Source organism: Macaca nemestrina, chromosome 13, assembly GCF_043159975.1.
Source record: "Macaca nemestrina isolate mMacNem1 chromosome 13, mMacNem.hap1, whole genome shotgun sequence".
Lineage (NCBI taxonomy): Eukaryota > Metazoa > Chordata > Mammalia > Primates > Cercopithecidae > Macaca > Macaca nemestrina.
Window position 1 is genome coordinate 120,243,897 of NC_092137.1, and position 23,837 is coordinate 120,267,733.

General features: G+C 49.7%; 1 protein-coding gene across 20 annotated transcripts in view; it reads right to left on the minus strand.

Moving 5' to 3' along the window:
- The window catches only part of LOC105490067 (inositol polyphosphate-4-phosphatase type I A), a 165,241-nt gene that overhangs the window by 38,745 nt on the left and 102,659 nt on the right, over positions 1–23,837 (minus strand). For 9 of the 20 annotated variants that reach the window (XM_071077285.1, XM_071077283.1, XM_011755335.2 and 6 more), the window contains exons 11-20: positions 21,571–21,701; positions 19,521–19,625; positions 18,932–19,040; positions 16,630–16,647; positions 12,639–12,822; positions 11,104–11,322; positions 9,769–10,024; positions 6,151–6,183; positions 1,720–1,892; positions 696–819 (exon numbers count right to left, since the gene is read on the minus strand). In XM_071077285.1, the coding sequence (XP_070933386.1) occupies positions 696–819; positions 1,720–1,892; positions 6,151–6,183; positions 9,769–10,024; positions 11,104–11,322; positions 12,639–12,822; positions 16,630–16,647; positions 18,932–19,040; positions 19,521–19,625; positions 21,571–21,701 (1,352 nt within the window). The remainder of the gene's footprint in view (positions 1–695; positions 820–1,719; positions 1,893–6,150; positions 6,184–9,768; positions 10,025–11,103; positions 11,323–12,638; positions 12,823–16,629; positions 16,648–18,931; positions 19,041–19,520; positions 19,626–21,570; positions 21,702–23,837) is intronic. The other 11 variants (XM_024795475.2, XM_024795476.2, XM_071077286.1 and 8 more) reach the window with 6 other exon arrangements.

The window sequence follows — 23,837 nt, forward strand, 5'->3', positions numbered from 1 at the left end:
CTGAAATCCCACAGCCACATCAGAACATGCAGCCAGTGGAAACACGCGCCATCCTTTCCCGTTCTTTCTTGGGCAAGCGCAGGATAGTAGGGAGGGAAACAAATACATAAACTCAGAAAGCAAAGCCAGCTCTTGAAACACGAAATGAGAGATGCTAAAGTAGCTTTGCTGAGGCCAGACCCTCCCGTTACACAGGGCTTGATATCTATTCGATGTCCTCAGTTTCCAAAGATTAACAAATGCTTTCTATCACCTTCTCAGAAGAAATAAATAATAAACAAGGGTAGGAAGAAGAGAGCCTTTTTGGAAAGCAACTTGGAAATATCTATTAAATTTAAAAATATTCCTACCCTCTGACCCAGTAACTCTCCTTCTAGTCATTCAGGAGCCGTAGAAACAGGCCCACAAGTGTCTCGTGCACAGAGGCCACTGCTGCACTGGTGTTTCAGGAACAACCCGAAGTCCAACAGGAAGTTACTGGTTAAGTGATGAACATCCATCCTCAACCAGAAACAACAACAAACCAAGGCGTGTGCCTGTGTAACTGCCAGGACTGCCATCTGGTCTGCTGTTATGTATTTTGGATTTATTCTAATCAGCACGCATTACTGGTACAGTGAGAAAAATACCTAGCCAGAAAAGATGGAAACCACACACGCAAGTAGGGCTCCCGATCCTGGCCCGGGGCGCCTCACCGTAGGTGCTCAGCAGGCTCTCGAACTGGGCCAGCAGCCCGATGGTGTAGAGCTGGCGCAGGAAGCCGTCGTCATGCAGGCAGTTCCTCAGCTTAATGATGAAGCCGCAGATGAGGGCAGTCAGCTGTGGGGGCGTGGGGTGAAGCGGTTCAGGGTCACATGCCTGCCCACCAAATGGCAGTCAGATCATGCCCAGCCCCCCACCGCCCCCTTCCCCTGTTGCCACTACTCAAAGGGGCTTCAGCAGCACCTCCTGTCCCTCAAGAAGCCCAGGTGGGGCATGCCCTGGCCATGGGAAGACGTCCAACAGTGGGCTTGCTATTCCCGTCACTCACAACGTAGGTTTGGTTTTGGCCCGGCTTCTGACCTGACCTGTACCTGGCATTATTCCTAGGCTGGAACCTTCTGGAAGCCCATAATTAATTACTCACAGTGAAAGGGTCTATCTGCTCATAGAGCCACGCCACCCTGGCTGGAAACTCAGCCCCAGCAAAAAACAGAAGTGAGAGACAACATGGTCACTCAAAGTTTCCTCAGTGGGAGATTTTCTGTGGAATGAAACAGGACTCTCCAGGATGGGTGAGGGAACTCGGAGAGAACCAGCCCAACCCCAAAGCACTGTTCACTTTACTAATCTGGTTACTGGCAACTATTAAACTTGTTACGTTCATTTCAAGGCTTCACTTCTCTCTACAATAAGAGAGTCTTGCAACAAGCTGCAGACCTAAGGCACCTACTGTTATATCAGCAATGTCTGCACTGACCGCAAATACCTGTGTTGTTGCCCTCACTCAACTCCTGTGCAGCTAAAAAAAAAAAAACATAGCAAAGAGGCTTGCGCCACCCACGCCCTCACTACCTCCTGGGTACAGAATCAGCAGACTTTGCAGGTGCAAAGTTAGGGTTAGGGTTAGGGTTAGCGTGCTCACTTTACAAGTGAAGTGAGAGGAAAGGGCTTCCTAAGCCTGTCTTTTCCGACCTGGGAGGTGCCCGATGCCTCCCTCGGGGTGCTCCCGGGGCCTACCGTCTGGCAGAAGACCACGTCACGGCGGTACTGCAGGCTCAGGTAGGTGGCTATGGTGGGCGCGCTGTCCTGCATGAGCAGGAATACCATGGCCTTCTTGGCCTTGTCACTCATCATGGCCACGCAGTCGGTGAGAGTGGTCAGCAGCGGGTAAAGGGCCTCACTCCATTCACCTGCGGCACAAGCGAGGGGGTCATCACAATGAGAGAGATGTATTTGAAGAATTAGGTTCTGGCAATTTAACAAGTCACCTGGCCCCTAACCACTGCAGTCCTCCCACTCGCCCATCTCCACCCTATCTTCTAGCTCTGTCTAGAACCAACCCAGTCCCTAGCCCTCGAGCCCCAGCTCTTTCCAGCAACCTCAAACATCAGTTCTACTCCGGTACCTCCAACACATGCCTGGTCTCCTGAACCTGTTGGGGACCCTAGACAGAAATACTTCAGACAATGCCTTTGGGGGAGAACAACAAAAAAACTTCTGCAAGTCATGACGAGGCCAGAAAATGCTCTGTCCGCAGAGGCTCATCTCCTTCCACGCACGGTAGCACCTCCACGCGAAGAGGAAGGACCCCAGAAAGGTTCTCTGTGCTCCCCCTTCTCTTGACCTGGGTATGAAGTTAAGTCAGAGACTCCCCTGCCCTTGCCAAGCCTTGTATGCAACTGTGTTCAATTCTCACCCTGCACACCTGGAGGGGGACCATTCCTCACAGCTCCAGAGCTTTCAGCCCTCAGAACGGCCCCACCTTGCACTCACTTCCTTCCCCACCCCCACCTTCCTTCCCCAGTACTATTTCTAGCTCAGTTTTCTTTTAGGAATATATGGAAACTTTGACCCTATACCAAAACAACTTTTTAAAAATAGAGCCTCAAGGGAGAAAAACAGGGTGAAAGATATTTTGGGTTTTGACTCTTTTTTTCCTTCCTATTTAGAAGACATTTAAAAGGGAAGACAGGCCCTCATTAAGGTTCTATTTGTAACAGGTCACTAAGACCAGAAATAGGCATCTGGCCATCACCACTTGGTGAATCCACCACACCAAACATGGTGAGAAGTTGTGGACTGAAGCCCGGGCAGTGCAGGCCCCTTAGGGTGAGGGTTCGAGCCACAGAATGCACCAGGCCATGTCCCAGCACGGCACTCAGGGAAGGCCCCGGGCTGTGGGAGCTGTGCGGTTGCCAGAGGGTAACCTCTGTCTCAGATAAACAGAATCTCAGAGACCGAGAGAAGGGCGGCTTGGCCCTGTCCTCTCAAGCTGGACGGTTAGCATGTCACTGAGAAACCAACCTAAAGAAATATTGAAACATGCCTAAGAATTCCCTACACTCAGTGTTTGGTTAATGGAAATGTTTAAGTATCTGTAGCAGCTCAAAAGTTGGAGGTGGCCTAATTGCACATGCAGGCACACTAACTGTTTGTGGACAGCGTTTGTATCTGTAACGGAAAAAGCAGGCTTAAATTTAGAAAGTCCACAGCAGACAGGTCTTAGCAAAGGAACCCCAGTGACGAAGAACACTGAACTGAGAGGTGGAAAATGTTGAGTCCCGGCCCCGGCCACTGCTGAGCAGAGGTGACCACAGGCCAGGCCCTTGACCCCTCAGCCATGTGGGACCTTTTTCATAAAATGAGAGGCACTAGATAATATCCGAGTCTCATTCCTCCACTGAAGTTCTCAGAGACCATGTTTTTGTTTCTTTGAAGAATTCTGTTGAATGTATGCCGATTACATGAAGTGCCTATCAAAAATGCCAATGGCAAACAGGTTTTTCTAGCCAAACAGTCTGGGGAAAGGTAGGCAGTAGACTATCCTTCTCTAAGAAGTACATGCTCTTAAAGAAAATGTTGCCAGTTTTACTTTGCTCTTCTACCTATCATGCATATCGTGAAAATCATGATTATTTTAATCTGAAAATGATCAAACTATACAACCGGTCTTACAACTTTTTCACTTTGCCTATTTCCCTTTAAACTAAATTCCCATGAGAACGATTGCTTTGCTATATTAGGAAAAAAATGGAAAAAAAAATTGTAGTATAGAAAGAATGGCTAAAAAGCACTAAGACGTGTGTCCTGGAAAAGAGGAGATATGGAACTTGGTAGAAGGTGAGTGTGGTTATCTGCCCAGAGAAGGGCTCAGACATGTCTGGAACAATTTTTTAAAACTTCAACCAAAATGAGTTTCTTGGGCAGTAACATGATTTCTACCCAGGATCTAGTGACGTAAAGGCACCTGGGTCACCGGGATCGCTGAAGGGTTTATACTCTGCTTCCTTCACTAGAAAGCTGAGTTATGAAAAAACATCAGCTCAATGAAACAATGTCCTGAGTGACGTCGCCGACCCGTGTTTTTGTAGAAAGCTCCTTATTTAGTTCCTAACCCGTAATGTTTGCAGACCGGTAGTGAATCCATGGGCCATACTAACTTAGGTAACTTTGAAGAGCACTTTCAAATCCGGACTTTGCTTCTGCATTTTCCCCTCATTAGTAGGGGAGGGAGAAAGGGAGAGTGTGTGTGCCTTTGTAAGTGTGTATATTTTAGCCCAGATTAAATGCAGTTCTCCAGGAAAAGCCAAAAGAACTCCTTGCAGGGACCATCTTAGTCCATCAGCATCAACTGTGAAAAAGCCATCAGTGCTTCTGGGAATGTCCCAGCTGACGCACAACCAGGAGGGCTCTACAGGCCAGGCATTGTCCGTGGGCTGCCCGGGGACCCACGAGACTTCCCATTAGTTCTGCAACCCTCAGAAGCCCAGAATTGAGAAGACCCCCGAGCTTCTGTGGGAGCAGATGCACACGCCACCAGCCCTCTCCTGGCCCTAACGGCCGGGTACGGCCCCAGGCTTCAGCACCACTGAGGCTCAGGCGACAGCTCGGTCTGAAGGCACTGGCCTGCCATGGAGGTCAGCTGAGGCACGGGCCCAGGGGAGGACATGGAGGAGGAGACCAAGGCCAACTATTCGTACATCTACCAAGGCCTCAATAACCTTCAGGGTCCAAGGGGGTGGGGCCCAAGGCCTGCTCAAGGTGACACTGACTTTTGGGGAAAGAGAAACTATGAAGGGGCTGAAAGCAAACTGGGAGAGTCCCTATGAGGTGTCCAATCAGATTAACCCGCCGACGGGCTAACTTCTAAGAGCGTCCTGGGGTTGCTGCCAGGAGCCACCACACTACGCTGACTCACGGGGCTGTATGGGTGGACAGGCTTCACTAGCAATGCACAGGAATAGCCGTTAGCCTGGTAAATCCCACAGTCATGGACTCGTTACATTCTAGAAATCAACAAAGTATCCTGCTCTCTTACGTGTATAACCAGTCAGAAATACGCAAGCGATAGACTGACCATGCAGCTGAGTTTTGGAATGTAAGAAAAAGAACATCAAATCATATTTATTATTTGGGGGACTCATGCTCAAAACCACAAGCAATACCCAGGAAACTCAATATGAACTAGATCAGGGGTCAGCACACATTTTCTTTTTCTTTTATTTTTTTATTTTTTTTGAGATGGAGCCTTGCTCTGTCACCCAGGCTGGAGTGCAGTGGTGCGATCTCGGCTGACTGCAAGCTCTGCCTCCCGGGTTCATGCCATTCTCCTGCCTCAGCCTCCCGAGTAGCTGGGACTATAGGCGCCCGCCACCACGCCCGGCTCCTTTTTTTTTTTGTATTTTTAGTAGAGACGAGGTCTCACATTGTTAGCCAGGACGGTCTCGATCTCCTGACCTCGTGATCCGCCCGCCTCGGCCTCCCAAAGTGCTGGGATTACAGGCGGGAGCCACTGTGCCCGGCCGAGCACACATTTTCTGTAAAGAGCTAGACAGTAAATATTTTAGGCTTTGAAGGCCACGGGTTCTCTGCTGCAATGAACTCTGGCACTGCTGCACAAAAGCAGCTGTAGACAATCCATGAACAAGTGGGCAAGGTTGGTTTCCAACAAAACATTATTTATAAGAGCAGGCTGTGGACAAGATTTAGCTCAGTGCTGTAGCTTGCCAACCCCTGAACTAGAACCATAAACATTGGTTTCTACATGCAAATGCAGCAAAGAGATTACATTTCTGGCACTAACTCCAACTGAGGCCCATAGCAATGTCTGGTAAGAATTCTAAAACCGCACCCAGAAAGTCCAAAATGTGTACCTCCCTACCTCAGGTCACCCACGTCAGGTAGCCCAACGCACTCATCTGAAAAGACTTTAGAATGTAAGAGTAAAACAAAGACATGTGGTAGTCTGCCTCAGGTCACAATTTCCTCCGCTCAGCTGGTCCCTCACCAAACCTGCGAAAAGTGTTTCATGCCTCACAACGAAGGAGGTCCTGGAATACTTTCCCGACTCTGGGATCATAAGGCAATCTTTGGTAATTTAGCTACAAAACACTACCTGAGTGTTAAGTAAGAGGGCGTCAGCAGGAGCCTTGAACGGAAACCACGTACCTGGGCTGGACTCTTCAGGAGGGGGGCTGCAATCTGCACAGAAATGGAGGGCGACATGGATGATTAAGGAGCAGCACACAGTTCAAACCAAGCAACTCAATCTCAGAGCAGCTGCGTCAGCAGCTTGCAGTAACGTGGCTAACAAACAGAGAAGAGGTCTTGGTGCCTGGCTGCCTCTTCCCCAAGAAGGCTCACCAAAGTACTCCGGCAGCAAGCTCTCTCAGTGGTAAACAATGAGATTCCCCGGCTTAAACATTCATGTTGCCAATACTTCAACATACAATGCTCTTCGGGATGTGCGATCCAGCTTATTACAATGTGATAAATGCCGCAGGAAACAGCACCCACATAAATCACATTGTAGTGGCGGAGCCCTGCGTTGGCTTGCGGCATCTGGAAGCAACTTGTAAGGAGAGAGACTGACCAGCACACGGAGCGTTCCCCGGTCAGGCCCACTGCTCTGATTCACCGGGGAAGCCTGGGCTCAGGATTGACTGCTGAGATCCAAAGTGTTAAGATCCAGGAATGAAACCAGTATACCAAAAAAAAAAAAACAACGATGCCAATCTTCCACATTTAAACCAAATGCTAAGTTTTGTGATTTAGGGGTAGTCTCCAATTAGAATGTCCCTTCAGGTCCTCAAAGAATACCAATTTTGATTCCATTTAACCTTATTTCAATTTCATATTTCCCTTAAAAACTAAACTTTCCAGTTAACTGGGTGCACCATCTAAGAGAAAACGAGTTTGAAAAGGAATCATGGGAGAAAACATTTATGTTAATTTATGTCTGAGCTTTTCAGTTCAAAGAATGTCTTCAGGATGCGGAAATGAGGTGGCCTCGGATCCCGGATCCCGAAGAACAGCCAGAACAGCTTGATGGGGATTTTACAACCTAGGTTGTAAAGAAGGGCAAAGCATCCTTCCTCTCTCATCGTCTTTGGAAGTGACTTTTCAAACTGGCAAAGGGGAAAGAGAATACAAAGGCATCTGTAAGGTCAAGAGTTCAACCTCTTCGTTAACCCAGATACCCTGAGACCATGTTGCTAACAAAGGTAGAAACCCACAGTGATTCGGAACTGTGGCTCTTACATATTGATCTGCTCATCAGGTTATGCGAGGCCTTGAAAAAATACAGATTTTTGCCTCCCCACAACCCATCTTCTAGGATTCTGAGTTCATGAATGAGGAGGAAGGTCTAGGAGCCTGTTCCCCAACAGCTGGGTTGGGACTGTTGCTGTGAAGGCATCAGGGATTAAACCCGATTTGCTAAATTCATCTTTCAATCAAAGGGGAGAAAGAGGGGGTCTTCCCTGGTACTCCTGGAATAATGGTTTGTAACTTGCCTTGGGTCATGCAGTTGGGAACAGATGACCACTCTGGACTTCCTCTCTATACACACGCAGATTCCAGCACATAATCTCAGGGGTACAAGAACCTGTGGGTACCCACAGACCCCAGACTAAGAAAAACTTGGTCTAAGGGTCTCTTTGGGTATGAGGAGAGTGACAGAGTGTACAGGAGGAAGGCGGTGGAAGCCACTAAATCCTAGTGGGGCAACAGTGGCACACCTTGGCAGGTGGGGGTAGAGGGGCACGGGAGACTTTTGGAGAGATGAGAAGAAGGGAAGTTTGAGGAGCCTCTGTGGTTTTGGCTGGCAGATACTTGTCAGTGGGTCCCCCACAAAGCCTTGGCCCTGGGTGACCCTCACCTGCCAGACAGGGCTCTCTGATCAGGGCAGGGCAGCTCTGAGGCAGGGCAGCTCCCTGGTGAAAAATAAAAACCAAGGACCTAGGACAGGGCATAGCACTGGAATGAAAAGTGATGATGCCTTTCAGAGCAGTACAGAGTTATTTTCATATAATAAATATGTTGGTGTGAACACACCTGCTCATTAAGCCAAAACAATGGCTCCAGTAACTTGGAATGATATAAAAAGCCACGACAGAGCCAAGCCGTGGCACTGTGGACAAGACTCACCGAAATAAATACCTCACAGACTGCTTCTTTCTGATCCTCCTGCTTACACTGAGGACTGAACAGCTTCCTGGCTGTGCTAAAAATGTTTAAATTAAGGACCATCCACAGATAATTTGGTGGCATATGGTTTCATACATTTCTTTGAGTACTGATCAGCAGAGTTAGACTCTCTCAAATGTAAGTAAGCTTCACATTCCCATTATTATAACAGCTGATTTTTATGGCACACGCAAGCCAAACCCTAAATAGCATAAATGCTCATTTAAATAACTTTAAAACTGAATAAAAATGTATCTATATTTAAACAATACAGGATGTGCCTAGAAAAAAAATGACACTTAAGTTAGGGATATAATCCCATCTGATGAAATAAACTAGCTCCCACATTTAAAACGGCCAATAAATTACTCTTTTCGTTATCTGTAGAAAAATTTAAAATCACAAGATAATAAAGTGGAAAGAAATAAACAATGAACTTTCAGAAAGTTTTCAAAAGGAACACGATTTACATAAAAAAGAGAACATGAATAAAGATAAAATAGTTCCATGAACCAATCACAGGTGTGGGGAAGTGAAACTACAAACCCCCAGAGATGGAGAGATGGGTGACGGGACAACGGTCGAGACAGAGGCTCAAGTGAGACAGTGCCCTGGAAACAGACTGCAGGCGGAGTAAATAGGCAAAGGGCGTCTGACAACCCGAAGGGGGATTTGCCCAGAGGCTCTGACCAAGAAGCACGCTGACACCTTGAATGGAAGTTCCCCAATTCAGAATATAAAAGCCCTCATCACAGGAAGTCTAATCCCAGCACATCTGGGCCTTTCCTACTATGGCTTAAAACTCCCACAGGAGAACAAAAAGGAGGCAGAAGCTAGGTCTGTGGGCAAGTCTCAGCCGCCTAGCTTGTAACTCTCCGGCTCTTACAGGAAAAGACGGGAGGCACCTCAGTTGCAGGGACCGTTTCCCAGCTTTAAGGCTCTCTGCAGGACAGTGTCCTGGCGTGCCGTGTCTCTGCGGACAGGAGACTGTTGTGAAGCGTGCTGCTTCATGCCAATGTCCTACCAAACCACTCGACTCGGACCACAAGAAGCCCAGGAACAGGGGCCCACTCTCTGTTACCAAGCCCCAAGGCAACATGCCTCTGCTGCGTCAGAGAGTGCCCAGCCAATGCCAACCAGCTTTCAGACGTGTCCACTGGACCTGCCAATCTCTCTTATCCAGCTGTGTCCCTGCACAATTCCCCTTTCCCCTTTCACTCAACCAATTCCTAATGCCATAGACAATCACATCAGAAAGGCGTCTGCATCCTGGCCTCCTTCAGGTTCTCAGACTGCTTTACAAACCTGAAAAGCCCAGGAGCCCAACCCTTAGAGCCAGGATGGTGTATCCCAAGAGGACCCTGAGATTCTGACTGGCAGAGATGCAGAATCACACATGGGCTCCAGTTACATGGAAAGGCAACCGGAGACTCCGCTCTCACCGCCCGCTGCTCCGTGCACTGGGACGCCCCCGCTCCACCTGGCGGCCCTCCCTGCAGTCTGCGTGGGGGAGGAGTGCATGGATCAGAGACACAGACAAACGGAAGCAACACAAGGTGAAGTGGAGGCAGCGTGTGGGAAGCATGGATGCATACGCACGTGTGGTCAGATGAGGACGGCATGCAGCGGAGGGCATGGTGGAGGGGCATGGTGAGGAGGGGACATCACAGAAGGGGTCTTCTGGTCTGATCCAGTAGGCGTGGCTGTCCGGGTTACCTTTCTTGCTGGTGCAGCTGCCTGCACAGGGGAAGACGTCCTCACAGCCCTCGCCGTGCAACCGCTCCCTCTGCAGCAGCTTGTCCACACGCTGAATGATGCATTCTAGGCTCTTGTCCACGTTCAGCCACACTTTCTCCTTCCAAATCAAAGGGGCCCGTGTGGGTCAGCTCTCCCGAACAGAAACACAAACAGAACACAAACCAAATCGCCCTCCACCGATCCCCTGCCCTGGGCTTCCACACTTGTTAAAATACCTCAAAGTTTAGAAATATAAAGATGATTCCTAATTCCCCATTAAAGTTGCATTTGCTTTTCAATGATGTATCGATCTCCTGTGGCCATTGTTTCTAGAGTTTGGGAAAGGTTTGCTAGTAACTCTTCTGGAGGCCAGGTGGCCCTCCAGTGCTGCCTGAAGGGCCACAGGGCACTGTCCCATCTCCTCCTCCTGCCACTGAAGACTTCCTACAACCGTCACACACAGACAAGATGGAGGTCTCCTTTGGATGGAAGGGAACGGAAATTTGGATAGAGGAGGTGGGGAGGAGGTGAGGGAGGTCTGGGAGTGATGTGCAGAAACACACACAGCATATAGGATGCTACTTTGCTGCTGATTAATAGTTCAGGGCTTGCAGAACAATGCCTCTAAGCGGTAGTCTCAATCAATGGCAAAAACAAGTTGTACAATACGTCACTCCCTCAAGAAACACAGATCCTGCTCCCGGTGCCAATTCTCTGAGGAACAATAATGTGATGCAATGTCAGGGCGGCCGCTCCAAAATCCACAACTACTTGCCCCAGCACCAGAGCTCCCACATCCCCACATACACATAGCCCTGGAAAATCTAACAGCAAACAGAGCACTGAGGAAGTAGGAGAGGCCTGACTGGTCTCAAGCATCCCAGGGCCACAGAAGGCACAGGCGGCAGGGGAAGGAGAGACCTCCAACAGGGGAGGACAACCCACTTCTCTTCCTCTTCATCCAGGCCTGAGGCTGGCCCAGGCCCCAGCACAGCTCTACCCCTATCTGGACACCAGGTTTCCAAAATAGTCTCCCTCCCTGCATCAGGAGCCAAGGAGCCATCCAGGAAGGAAACCTGGAGCTTGTTCCCAGCAGTCAAACCTTGAGGCACTTCGGAGGGACAGAGACTGGCAACAGGCTTTGCGGTTTTCGGCCCCAGTCCAGCAGTGGGATGACAGCCACGGCAGCAGACTCACCCACTCCTCCTCGTGCCAGTCCACCTGCAGGGAAGATCGGCTGTTTCTCCCTGTCCACCGGGCCATGAGGGTGTCCTGGTCATTTCTAAGCATCACCTGCTCCTCCTCAGTCGAAGTGGGAGAAGCCTTGGAGGCAATGTAGTCAGGCCGCGCGGCGTTCAGCCCATGGATGGAGTTGGCCAGGAGCTTGCAGTCGCAGACCGTGACCAGCTGCCGTGTCTGCAGGTGCACACAAACCAAGGCTGCTGAGCCCAGGCCAGGGGTTGGGGAGGCCCCTGCCTTATCTGAGAAATGGAGAATGGGCTTAAAGCCCAGTACTGCACCCCTCTGCGTTTCTCCACAGTGCAAAGCAACTGAAGGGCTACATCCCTCAAGATGTCTGAATACGAAGACGGCCCTGTGGCCCGCTGGGGCTGAATCTTAACAAGAATTTCCCACCAAGCAAGAGGAAAACAGGGTGAGAAATCTCTGACATTCTCTGATCCCTGCCTGCCTCTGACCTGTGATTGCTAGGGGAGGGGCCTGCAGAGACAGCCCACTGCCCCAGCCTTGACAGACTTCCTGGTCTGTCCTCCACCTTCCAGCGAACAAGTGTCCAGGGGTCAGGTCTTACTTTGGTTCAATTGTGGAAGTCTTATCTTTCGTTCCTCAGCATCTAATACATCAAGTTCTGGGTCTGGGTAGCTGGCCTCCTGGCACAACATGTCTGGTTTAGGAGAATTCTGCACGCATCACGGGTTCTGTGGTTCATAATGTTACTGCTGACAACTACATCGTTCTTTTCCAGTGGATCTAATCCCCACCTCACACTCTTTATGCTGTGTGAACACACGTGAAGGGTATTACACATTCTGATCAGGAAAAGCAGTTCAATAGCACAGTGAGTGTGAGTGCAGAGGTGCAGTCAGAATCTGTGTGTGTTTGTGTGTGACTGTGTGTGTGTGTGTGTGTGTGCACTGAGAGGGAGACTGAGTGATGGGAAAAAGCATCATCCATCAAAAGGGTCTGATAATAGCCACTTCCTCAGTTGGGATTAATACTTACATATTTTTAAATCAGGATCAAGTTATGGCTAAGTAGAAGCTGGTGTACTGACTGTATGTAAGCCAATGAAATTATATTGTTCTTATCTTATGTCTGTATAACAGCTCAGTTTCTGTTTTCAAATTCAACTACAATAGAAATGTGGCAAAAAAAAAAAAAAAAAAAAGTGCTGGTTAGGCTGTTACTGAGAAAGAGGTGGAACTGTATTAGCCTCAACAAAATGAGCCCCACAGACTCACTGAAGGGCACACGTGCCTGAGGCCGCACCTAAGAGTCATGAGCCCTGGGCTCTGCCCTTTGTCTGTCCGGCTCTGCGGACGAATCACGAAACCGCCCTGGTTTTTTGTGGGAAATGGACCTCAGGTAGACCTTCAAAGTCTTCCCAATGTCACGCTCTTTGTGGACCACCTTAGGCACACCTGGGCTGCCCGGCGGCCCCCAGAAACCCAAGGAAACTCCCCAGCCCACATGCAGCAGGGCACCCCTCCTACCTTGTCTGCCAAGATGGCGAGTGTCCTCTCAAGGCCAGTGGCAGACCTGTCCTTGGCTGCCCTTGACAGCCGCTCTGCATAGTAGCTGACTTGGGTTTTCAGGGTGTTGATCTGGGCGATGATCTCCTTGGCTCTGACAACGTCCTGCGGTATGTAGATTATGGACTGGCAGCCAGATGAGGTACTGCAAAGGATAAGAACAGATTCTAAGGGATTCTCCAGAATCTGTAAAGGACGACAGCATCATGCCAGCCCCAGTCACATTAACCCTAAGATGACTCAGGGCTGTTCTCCTAGGCTACTCTAGTTGTTGATGAGCAAAGTATATCTTAGTGGATTCTTCCTGTCTATATGGCAGAAGCTTGAAATATTAAACTATGACTCAGTCTTTCATCTGTATTTGCATGTATCTGTATTTTCACTTGTGTGTGTAAATGTGTGAACAGGTATTGAACAATCATATCCCGTAATCACCCAAATGATCATCATCTTTCACCTCACAACCTCATCTATTAACTTGTAAGCAGTACTTCAGTGGAGACGTGGAGACCATCTACAGAAGAAGGGGTCAGGTTATCACAGTGTAGCAGAGACTGCAGTGGGTGTTGGACTTTGTCCCCAAGCAACCAAAACCTATTTTTTTTCACTTGGCCAATCAGGAATTCAAGCTCCCTGTGAACACACCCACAGTCATCCTTCCTCTCATGTCTGACCCCAGCAAGTCCCTAGAAAATTGGGTTTCCTTTCCCTTTCCTTCACTCCAGGACTTCCCTAATTTGAGAACTAATGTTTCATCAAATGAAGAGAAAGTGGAGAACGTGCCAAGCCACAGGCAAAGCCGGACTCCTCAGTGGCTGTGAAACCCTGGCTCTCCCTCCTTCCCACCTCTTCGCCACCAAGCAGCGTGTGTGTCTAGGGGTCTGATGCCAAGCCTACAGCCTACAGCCTGGCCCCTCCCAGCACAATCAGGAGGCTCTGAAGGACCAACTTCACGTCCCCCCGCTATAGGGGCCTGGCCAGCGTGTTGGGTCCAACTACATGGTGATGATGAATTGCGTGTCTCTTAGCCTGGATCCCAATCAATGCAATATTATACATTTATTTTTCAGACCATCTGAGGAAGCTGAGGAAAGCAGAGAAGTACAAGCCACCAGTGCAGAGGGTCTCCTCCTAAAATTTGAAATTGTGAGCTCTGGGTAGAACTGGTGTCCCTTCACACATAGGATGAGGGGTCCTGACTGGTCCCTATAAAGAGTGACCCTTTGAATTCTGGGGAACAGCGAGAAAGAGGAGGAGCGAGGGCACCTCTCACCACATCCTCCATCACTTCCCCTGGAGATGACGGTCACCTTGCTCAGGGCTGAGAATCTTCTCCCATTGGCCCCTTCCCAGGGAAGTCCCAAAGTGGGTCATCAAGAAACCACCACTACCCCTTCCCTTGCTGGATTATGCGGCAAACATGCAAAAACCGAAAACCAAAGCACCCCAGAAAGAAACACCACCACCACAAGCCCACACGCCACAGTAAAAAACAATGGATGTGCCAGAAGCTCATGCAGCAGACCGCACTCAAGCTCGCGGGGCACAACAGGAGTCATTCCACAGCACGATGTGCACACGACTACTTTCCAATCTGCAATCACTCTTCCAAATGAATAGCTGCCTTCTAGGATCATTTCGTCTTAAAAACACAATCTCAAAATAGGGTGTTAAAAAATCAATTCAGCCAAGCATGGTGGCCTATAATCCTAGCACTTTGGTAGGCCAAGGTGGGAGGACTGCTTGAGCCCGGGAGTTCAAGACCAGCCTGGGCAACATCGGGAGACCCCATCTTTTAAAAAAATGTAAAAATTAGTTAGGCATGGTGGCTTGTGCTTGTGGTTCTGGCTACTTAGGAGGCTGAGGCAGGAGGGTCAACTGAGCCCAAGAGTTTGAGGCTGCAGTGAGTTTTGATGGTGCCAGTGCACTCCAGTCTGGGGGACAGAGCAAGACCCTGACTCCAAAAATGGTGAAAAAAAATGGATTCTTCCCAGACCCCCAATATTTAGAGTAAATATATTAAATGTGCTGTATGCAGATCTACTTCTGTGCAAGGAGGTGGCCGTGTGCCCTTCAACAAATATATACCCTCTGCCCAGGCCAAGAGAAAAGCACTGCCCTCTACTTGCCCTGTGTTCTCACAAGTCATGTTTTAACGATGGTACCTGGGACTTATGCACGGGATATACATGGCAGAGGCAAGAAAAGGCAAATTCCAAAGAAGTGCTGTTTAGGATGATGAGGAAAATAGAAGCATGTGTGCTCAACTACCTAGTTTTAAAAACCAGGCGGCCACATGAAGGCGGCAGGATGGAGGTATAGACATGAAGCCCAGGGGCAGCCCCAGGAGGCAGTATCCTAGGTATGGCCCTTGGACTTTGCATTAGGACCCCACCCCAGACCCGGACCTACCCAGAGCTGGGGTCATGGGCTAAACTGAAGATGCCACGAGAGCGTAAGGGTGGAGTCTTGTGGCCCTGGCCAGGAACTGCTGGTAACTGCTGAGCAACAGTCACTCTGGACATGAGAAGAGCAGGATCACCTCTGCAGAGGCTGAGCCCCCATGGAGCTGGGTTCTGCAAGGGTAGGAGGATGGGGAGGCTGGGTCCTCTCCGCCTGGGATTTAGCCCCTCACAGTCTCCAGGCAGGGACCCTCCTTCTGCCTATAACCCTCTCCACTCCATCCCCTCCCCGCTTCGGGGACAGTCTTGTATACGGGGAGCAGGGAGCAGAGGGGGAAGGGGTGACCAGGCCCAGACTGGGCAATGGAGGGTCCTCAGAGGGAACCCAGGAACTCAGAAAGTTCCCCAGGAACAAGGTTCAACCCAAAACACCTGGGTTGGGATTTACCCAGGAGCAGGCCTTGGTGGCAGCTGGGCCTTTGGCACTCTCCTCCCATTCCTCTTCCCCTGCACCCCTAGACTCAACCCCTAAGTACTTTACTTGTCCCCTATGGGAAAGATCAGGCCTTGAAAGAGGCCCCAGTAGAGAAAAGGCAGGGAGGGGAGGCTGGGAGCCACTTCCACAGAAGTAGCGTGGGTCTCCTCCGTTAGGGAGGCGGGAGCAGCAGCGACCGTGCCTAGATGCCCTCCTCCCTCCCTTGTACCTGAAGTACCCTTAGGGAAAAGGACCCCAGGGGGAAGCTGAGAGGCCTCAGCCTGGACATGGAGGAATGTCCTCAGTGCTCCCTGCTGTCAGATGCCCCCAGCAGAGCCTGACACCTCCAGCAGGGCCCAGCCATAGCCCCTGAGCCCCATGGGTCACAGGCTCTGAGGCAGCAGCATTTCTTGAGGGGCTGCAGGTGCCTCTGAATGAAGCACCACTGCAGAGCCTCTGTTATGAGCCTGGGGCAGCAGGAGGGAAGCCCAGGCAGCAGACACTGTGGATTCTAACTGTCAACTAATTATCTGGTGGCAAAAGCCACTCAGTTGTATTAAATCTTGGTTTGCACCCACCCCCAGGAGTAAAACTGACCCTGGTAACAGTGTTATTAACATCAGCATAAATTAATAAGTATCATGAAGAGGTAGGCTGGCTTCATTTGTACAAGAGGTAATAGTGAAGTGAAAACTGAAAAGCCACAAGATTCCTGTTTAAGACAGAAAGGGGTTCCCAGCTGCACCCAGGGGCTGACACGAGAACTCGGCACCTAGAGGCTTCCCGGGTTGGGCCCTTCCTCCTCCTGGGAGAAACAGAACGAGGACCTTTCTCAGAGCGAGCACGGCAACACGCGGCTGCCAGGTTTGAAAGGTAAAACAGCAGACGGAAGATTGGCTATTCATTATTAAAGAACATTGCAGTTGGAAGGGAGAACTGTCTACGAGGTGCGTGACTAGGAACCATGGCAGCACTGCGGGGGAAGCCCACACGAGGAGGGGTGGGGATGGCACAAGCTTTCTCTGCGTGAGGACGAGACCCAAACAGACACTCTCTCCACAGACAGAAAACTCACCAACACTCCTCAAAACTGCTAAAGAAAAGAACCAAAATGAAATATTAGCAGTTTGTTAGCAAATACCAAATGCAAAAACAAAAAAATTAAAAAGCCGACTTATTTTTTGACAAAATACTTAAAATTATGTGTTGAGGTCCCAACTACAGGGAGGACTACAATTATGAGCCCGACGTGCTTATTCCTCAGGGCAGCCTCACTCCCTGTGCTCGAGCCCCAGGGAGACACCCCACCTCAGGCCAAGTTACCTCTGCATTGGAAGGAAAGTTCAGATCATGAATACCGTATCCATAAGTGGCTTGATGGCATTAGTAGGAAATTAAATAGAAACTTATCTATTTGAAAAATACTAAAGAGGTATTTTGAGAAATAAATTCTAAAGTTAACATGCAGAGTTATCAAGAATTAACACCCCAAGCCGCCTGGGATGACGACCCCCAGGAGGCCCCCTTCTCGACTGGCCACACAGAGTTCCTACGCGTTCTCCTTCAAGGCCCCACCCCATCTCAAGCTGCACGCTCACACTCTCCACAGGGCAACATGCAATGGAGCGACAGACACGCTTTCTGGCTGGCTGTGCAGAGCTGCGGTGGCCACAGGAAGCTGCGTCTTCTTCCCATTTCCCAAAGGGACGCTGGAGTCAGCGAATCCTAAGGCAGGTCCGGTTACCTGGTTTGTCTTAGGGAAGCACCCTTGGGAATGAGTCGAGGTCAAGTAGGTTGTGTCTGGGGGCCTGAATTCCCCTTCCCTGTTTCTCCTCCCGTCTCCAGGACTCACTGGGCTCTGGGCTGGCCCAGGCAGCCCGTGCATGTATCTGAACGTGACTTCTCACGGGGCACGCTCTTCCGTTCCCTGCTCAGCCTTGCCCCTGAGCAGTGATGCCCCTAGCTGCCTCCCTGACCCCCTCAGCCACGGATCTGACCTTTTACCTCCTTCCAGCTCCAGCCTAGAGTCCGTTTTCTCAGGTCATGTCCTGACTCCCAGCCGTGGCAGCAGAGTCAGGTGCCACCCACCAGCTCCGTGGCCTGTGCCAGAGTTCTTCACCTGACCGTCCAGGGGATTCTTGTGACGCTCCCTGGGCCTTTGCTCACCTTCCCTCACACTGTTCCATGCTCGCTTGCTGAGTCTGACCCTCCCCAGCCCACACGCCGCAGAGGCTGTCCATGGATGCCTCCGCTTGCTCCTTCCCACCTCAAACACCTCTCTGCAGTGCCCCCTCTTCTCCTGGCCCTTCTGACGAACGCCTGCTCTTGCCTCTTTCCATCCTGTGAGAACCCTGCTCCAACACTGTTTTCTTCTCATTCACCTTACCTCATCCACTTCTGTCTTTCCCTATCAGCCCAAACACATGCTAAGTCATCATTATTCTCCCTCAACCAAACACCTCATGCTACTTCCTCTATTTTACGGTCACAGTCCAAGGACCTTACCGGTCATCGACACTCATCACCCCCACTTCCTGAGCTGCTGAAATCTTCACAGGTGACGTTCTGGAAGATCATCAATGCCTCCCGCACATCTAACACAACAGCTTGGGTTTATTTCTGGCTCTCTCCCTCCCACCCCTGGGGGCTGGGTGGATGCCCTGCTCCATGCACCCGAAACAGCATGCTTGTTTCGGGCATTGGTCACGCCAAATGGCGCTTGCTGACTTGTCTACTCCCAGGCAAGGCCCTGAGCTCCTGGAACCAAGCCTAGATCTGCTGGGCACTGTACCTCTGGTCACAGAGCAGGCTGGCAGCAAGGCCAGCCCTCTTAGCTCTCCGCCGCCGGCACTGCGCACCCGGCCACATTTCGCCACGTGCACTGCTTCTGCCACGTCTTTGCCTGACATGCCCTTCACCACCCGCCCTACCTGGAAATTTCCTGCTCAGGACAGGAGCTCTGTACGGCCCCCCAAATCTTTCAGAAACTGGGAATGTTTACCACTGCTGCACTCTAGGAAACAACATGCTTCAGGCTCAGTGCCTGTGGTGCTCAAGTGACTGGCCAGGGACTCTAAAGGATGCCGAGCCAGCAGAGTCCGCACAGGGTGGCTGCCTGGAGCACCACTTCTGAGGTGGGATCACAATCTGCTCCTCATTTTGCAGGACAGGACCATCGATCCAGTGCCCTCATCACCCACCCAGCTCAGTCACACGCCAACAGAGCAGCACAGGCTCCATGAGGCAGATCCTCCCGCCACGCAGAGGCAGATCAGACGGCTGGATGTTCTTGTGGTCATACTTTGATTTTATTTTAAACGGAGAAAAGAAGCATCAGAAAACTGTACAAGGACCACAAGCTCTCTCTGGCTACTTACTGTTTCTTGGTCTCTTCAAATTTGTGCAGCTTTTTGCGGAGACCTCCTGACTTAAAACCTTGGCAGTGTGCTGCTGGCGCCCCGATGGTGACGATATCGTAGTTCTGATCTGAATGACAGAAAGCTCTCCTCCATTACTCTGGGCTCAGGCCTGTGGACAAGCCAGCTATAGGGATATGCACACAAGTCTGGGGTCCTGACCCTCCCTCCCACAGCCCTGGCCGCCCAAGGGTCTCCTGGAGCCCAGTGCCATCACCTCAGCAAAAAGGGGTTCAAAACATTTCAAGTGGAGCCACACGGGCTGCAAAAAGCCACCCTGTAACTCCTGTTTGCATCCCTCCTTGGGAAGAATGGCCTACAGGCAACTTTCTACTGCAGAAATACAAAGGGAAGCTAGAGCGAGGAGAGACAAAAGGAAGGGGTGTGGGCTCTTAACAGAGGCCTTCTGAAGGTCTTTGTGACAAATCTCTCCTCCCAGCCGCCCAGAGCACACAGGGAAATGGGCAGATGTGGGGCACTCAGGGACCAAGTACCTAGAGAGAAAAGCAGCAAAATGTGATTCAACGAGAGGGGGCAGAAAAATAGGTACCTGATCCTCCATCGTCTTGAACTCTCATCCTTTGTATGTGCAAGTTTGTGGGAACAAATTCTAACTTTTTATCTGCTTTCAAACTGCTTGCTTTAAACGAGGGCCCTAAGAAATGGAACAGGAGAAGATAAAGGCCATCAGCACGCATGCTGCGTTCACGAGGTGCAAGTAGAACATGGAATTCAGAGGATGCTGTGGCATATATGCAGGTATGTGTCAGCAGTGGCCTAGAAGGTTCTGAGTTGCCATGAGCACATTTCATTTGCAGCTGGCAGGTGGGTGAGACGCCAAGGGCAGCCCGCTGGTCGGGAGAGCTGGTTCTGGGTGCTCAGGGAATGAATGGCGCCAGGGAGAACTGGCTTCAAAAAGCTATGGTAACGATGCTGCGTCTTCCAAGACCCGGCTCTCTACTGAGAGATCTGATACAAAAAATGTCATTCTGTGCAGCACGATGTCAGCACTACTGGAATAAGCAAAGGGGTCCATGCCAGAGACTGCCAGTTCTGACTCCAGAGACCGCCATCATCAAACAGCTAAGAATTTGGTTTGGCTAGAGCAATACATCTCAACTCTCAAAATTGATGAAGAGGCCTTCTCAACCCTTCAGGCCCATCGAGATGAACAAATGCAATACAGCATTGATTCCAGCCTTCTGACACACGAACTTCGATGTTTCCCTGTTCACGTCTGTTGGTTAAGGAGCCTGGACACTATTTTATAACAAATATCCACAATCTTGTTTCTATAATCAGAATCCATAACTAATTAGAGAATCACATGCCTACAAAATAAAGGGACTGCAAATTAAACTGACAACCACAAGAGTAGAAGAAAAAAACGTTTCATCTAATGAAAAATATCAACTGATACTGCCAGCATACGAACCGCAGACCAGCCACTGTGTGCCTCCAGTTTGCCACAGGAGATGGCTCTCTAAGGCCTGATACTTAGGGTGCAGTCCACAGACCGCAGCATGAGCGTCCGAGAGCCTATGAGAAAGGCACAATCCCGGATCGCCACTTCAACACAGTTCTCAAGGAATCCGGGTGCACACTGACATTTGAGAAGCTCTGCTCTAGAACACTCAAGGCTGGGTGGGTTTCACACTTTCCCAGGTAAGAGGCAGCAGGCATGGGTGAGTCCCTCGGTTCCTTCCTGGGCAAATGCTGCCGTTTCTCCTGGTGACATACTCAGACCCTCTCTTCAGACTCACGCCAAGCCTAAGCAACACCTCCTTGTCAGTTCTGCATTTGGCTTCTTCTCATCCAAGTTTACGGACGGGTTCATAGGTTCTGTGTCAAAACCATATTAAGGGCTTATGGTTTTCCTTAAACCCTGAAATTCCATTATGTAGAGGAATCAAAGGGAAGAATCTAAAAATAGAGAATAATTCAAAATGCTAAAGTAATACATAGAGTAATGAAAAACCAAAAAATTCATTCCACTTGGAATAAAAAAGGAGCAAGAACAGATTTCTAAATCTGCCCTGAGAGTGTTTTGAAAATCAAATGGCATCTTTCAAGGAGAAACAGTGAGGTGTTCATTCACACTCCACTTTGCTTTCTGTGCCTTAAAATACAGAGTTCCCCCTTAACAATTTATATGTTTAACAGAAGTTACCCCTGACTCTTTAAATCGCGAAATCAAGAAAACCTGCTTTGTTTCCAGGCGAGTGACCTACATCCTTTCGGTCACTGTACTGACATTAGTCCAAGATGAAGAAATAACATGAACCAGTAATAGCCCGAGATTTCGCCTCCCCTAAATTTCATTCCACAGTGACTGTTTTGGTAGATGACACCATAGGAGGACTCTTCACTGCAATTCACAGATTGGTCTTTTTAATTAAGATCTGAAAAACCCATATTTGAAAGAATTCACACCTACATGAGAAGTTATTTTTAAAAATGCATTAAAGGGTCTGTCAGTGGGAATGTGTAAGTGGCCCTGTCTTCCAGATCTCTGGCTGGGAAAGCAGGGTGAGTGACAGTGAGTGAGTGTGTGTGTGTGTGCCTGTGTGTGTGTGGGGACAGCATGGGGGTGCGCCCACCTTTGTACTGATGGAGGTCGGTCAGGTTCTCCTGGTATGTGAGGATGATGGTCTGGTACTGGGTGACAATTTGACGCCGGAGGCTCTCCCAGCAAGGGGACAGCTCTCCCAGCTCCTCCAGCTCACACACTCTGAAAGCAAGACACAGATGCATCAGGCTGCGGGCTAACTGGTTTCCCCAGAGAGGCCCAGGAGGCCTACCCAGGACAACAGCATTTGCAGGGCAAGAATCACGGATGCCCAGGGTGGGCCAGGACAATGGTTACACTACCTGTCTAAAAGGCAACTAGCTACATGAAAGGCAGACCACTGACCACACGGGAATGTATCCAGAGTAGCTTTTCACGGGAACTTAGTCAAATGTTCAAGGGAAACTAAGTGCAGGTGGGGAGAAGGAGGCAGGGCTGCCGGGGAGACGCTTTACCTTAATGACCTGCAGGCACCCTCAGGCACAGGCTCAAACCACAGCCCACCTGAGTCTGGGCAAACCACGTGTGATCCTCCCGGAACAGAGAGGACTGCAGGCTGTGAGTAACCGCCCTGAGCCATCTCCTGCTTGTCTCATCATCTCCCCTAGGAGGCTATCAGGACGGCGTTTCTCATCGCCTCCCAGGTTCTCCTGAGGTGTGGGCCTTCTGTCCTCCCCCTGATAAGGGAGCTGCAGAATCTAAAACCGCTCAGCTGCAGCCTAGAGTTGGCTCCTCAGCAGCGGAGTTCCACAGATCGCGCTGCCGTCACAAGCCCTTCTGTCTCAGCCATCCTTTCTGGGTATGGGACGAGGACCATGGGAGCTGGGACCTCTGGCTATTCTTCCTTCCGTGTCTATGTGAGAGAGGAGCCGTCTGAACCTAAAAGTGGCCCGCTGTGTCACTGTGGATGAAATCAGGCCAGATCTTGTCTTTATGTGTGTGCTCGACAGAGGCACAGGGTAACAGAAGGGGGAAGGGGGAAGAGGAGGGAGGAGAGAAGAAAAAGAGGAATTGTCATCTCCAAAAAAATAAAAGCTGTATAAGAACTGAAATATAAATTCCTTAGCTCAGCAATGAAGAACAGCTACACAATCATAACAGCAAAATCACAAGATGGATTTAAAAACAAAAACGATAACCAAATTAGGAAAATGGGGACTGGGAAGGTATAAAAGGCCAAACCCTCAGCATAGAAAATCAGTAGCTAATCCCTGAAATTGATTAATGAATTTATTGATTAATGAAGAGAACACTTTACACATATATTTAGAAATACATCAGTAAACACTAAAACTCTCAAAAAGTGATTGTTTCTGGGAAGCAGATCAGAAAGTAGAGCCCCAAGAGTTGTTTTTAGTTAAAACCTTTCTGCGCTATTTGCTTTTTTTATACTGCACTCATGTTTTCCTTTGAGAAAGAAAAAAAGCTAAATTTTATATAAGGTCTTAGGAAATCTGACTTGTCTAAATTGTTTTTAAAAGCTGTGCCATTTTATTATTATTAAAATAGCAAAATTAATATAAAAGGACACCCAGAGCAGGTAGGGCTACATGGCCAGCCGCCCCATGACCTCAGGCCGCTCTGAGCACAGCAGCTCTGTCTGCCAGGCCACTGCTAGTTTCTCTCTCTGGAATGTGTCTGCCGTGTTCATGTGACTGCTTCCTAGGCTTTAGGTGTTAGTTTAATGTCATCATCTCACAGAGGCCTGCCCTGAGCACCCTCTTTCTTCTCACAGTTCCCTTTTCAGTCCCAGCACACGCGGACACATCTGGAGTTCCCGTGTGAGGTTCCCAGTTCTGCTTCCAACCAACCCCCACACTGAGCTCACCAAGAAGCCTCCCACACCGAGAACAGTGCCTGACATGTGGTTGTTGCTGAAAACAGCAACAAAACCCTTGAACTAAAGCACTTGTTAAGTGAATGAACTCTTGGCCAGCAATGGTGGGTCACGCCTGGAATCCCAGCTTTCCGGGAGGCCAAGGTGGGAGGAGTGCTTGAGGCCATGAGTTGGGGACCAGCCTAGGCAACATAGCAAGACCCTGTCTCTACAACAAATGAAAAAATTAGCTGGGCATAGTGGTGTGTGCTTGTAGTTCTATCTGTCCAGGAAGCTGAGGTAAGAGGATGGCTTGAGCCCAGGAGTTTCAGGCTGCAGTGAGCTCTGATGGCGCCACTGCACTCCAGCCTGGGTAACAGAGCAATACCCTGTCTCAAATAAAAAACGAATAAACTCTTTAAAGTTATAATACACCATGTAATGGGAAATTTAAACATAAAAACCGAAAATACATGGAAAAA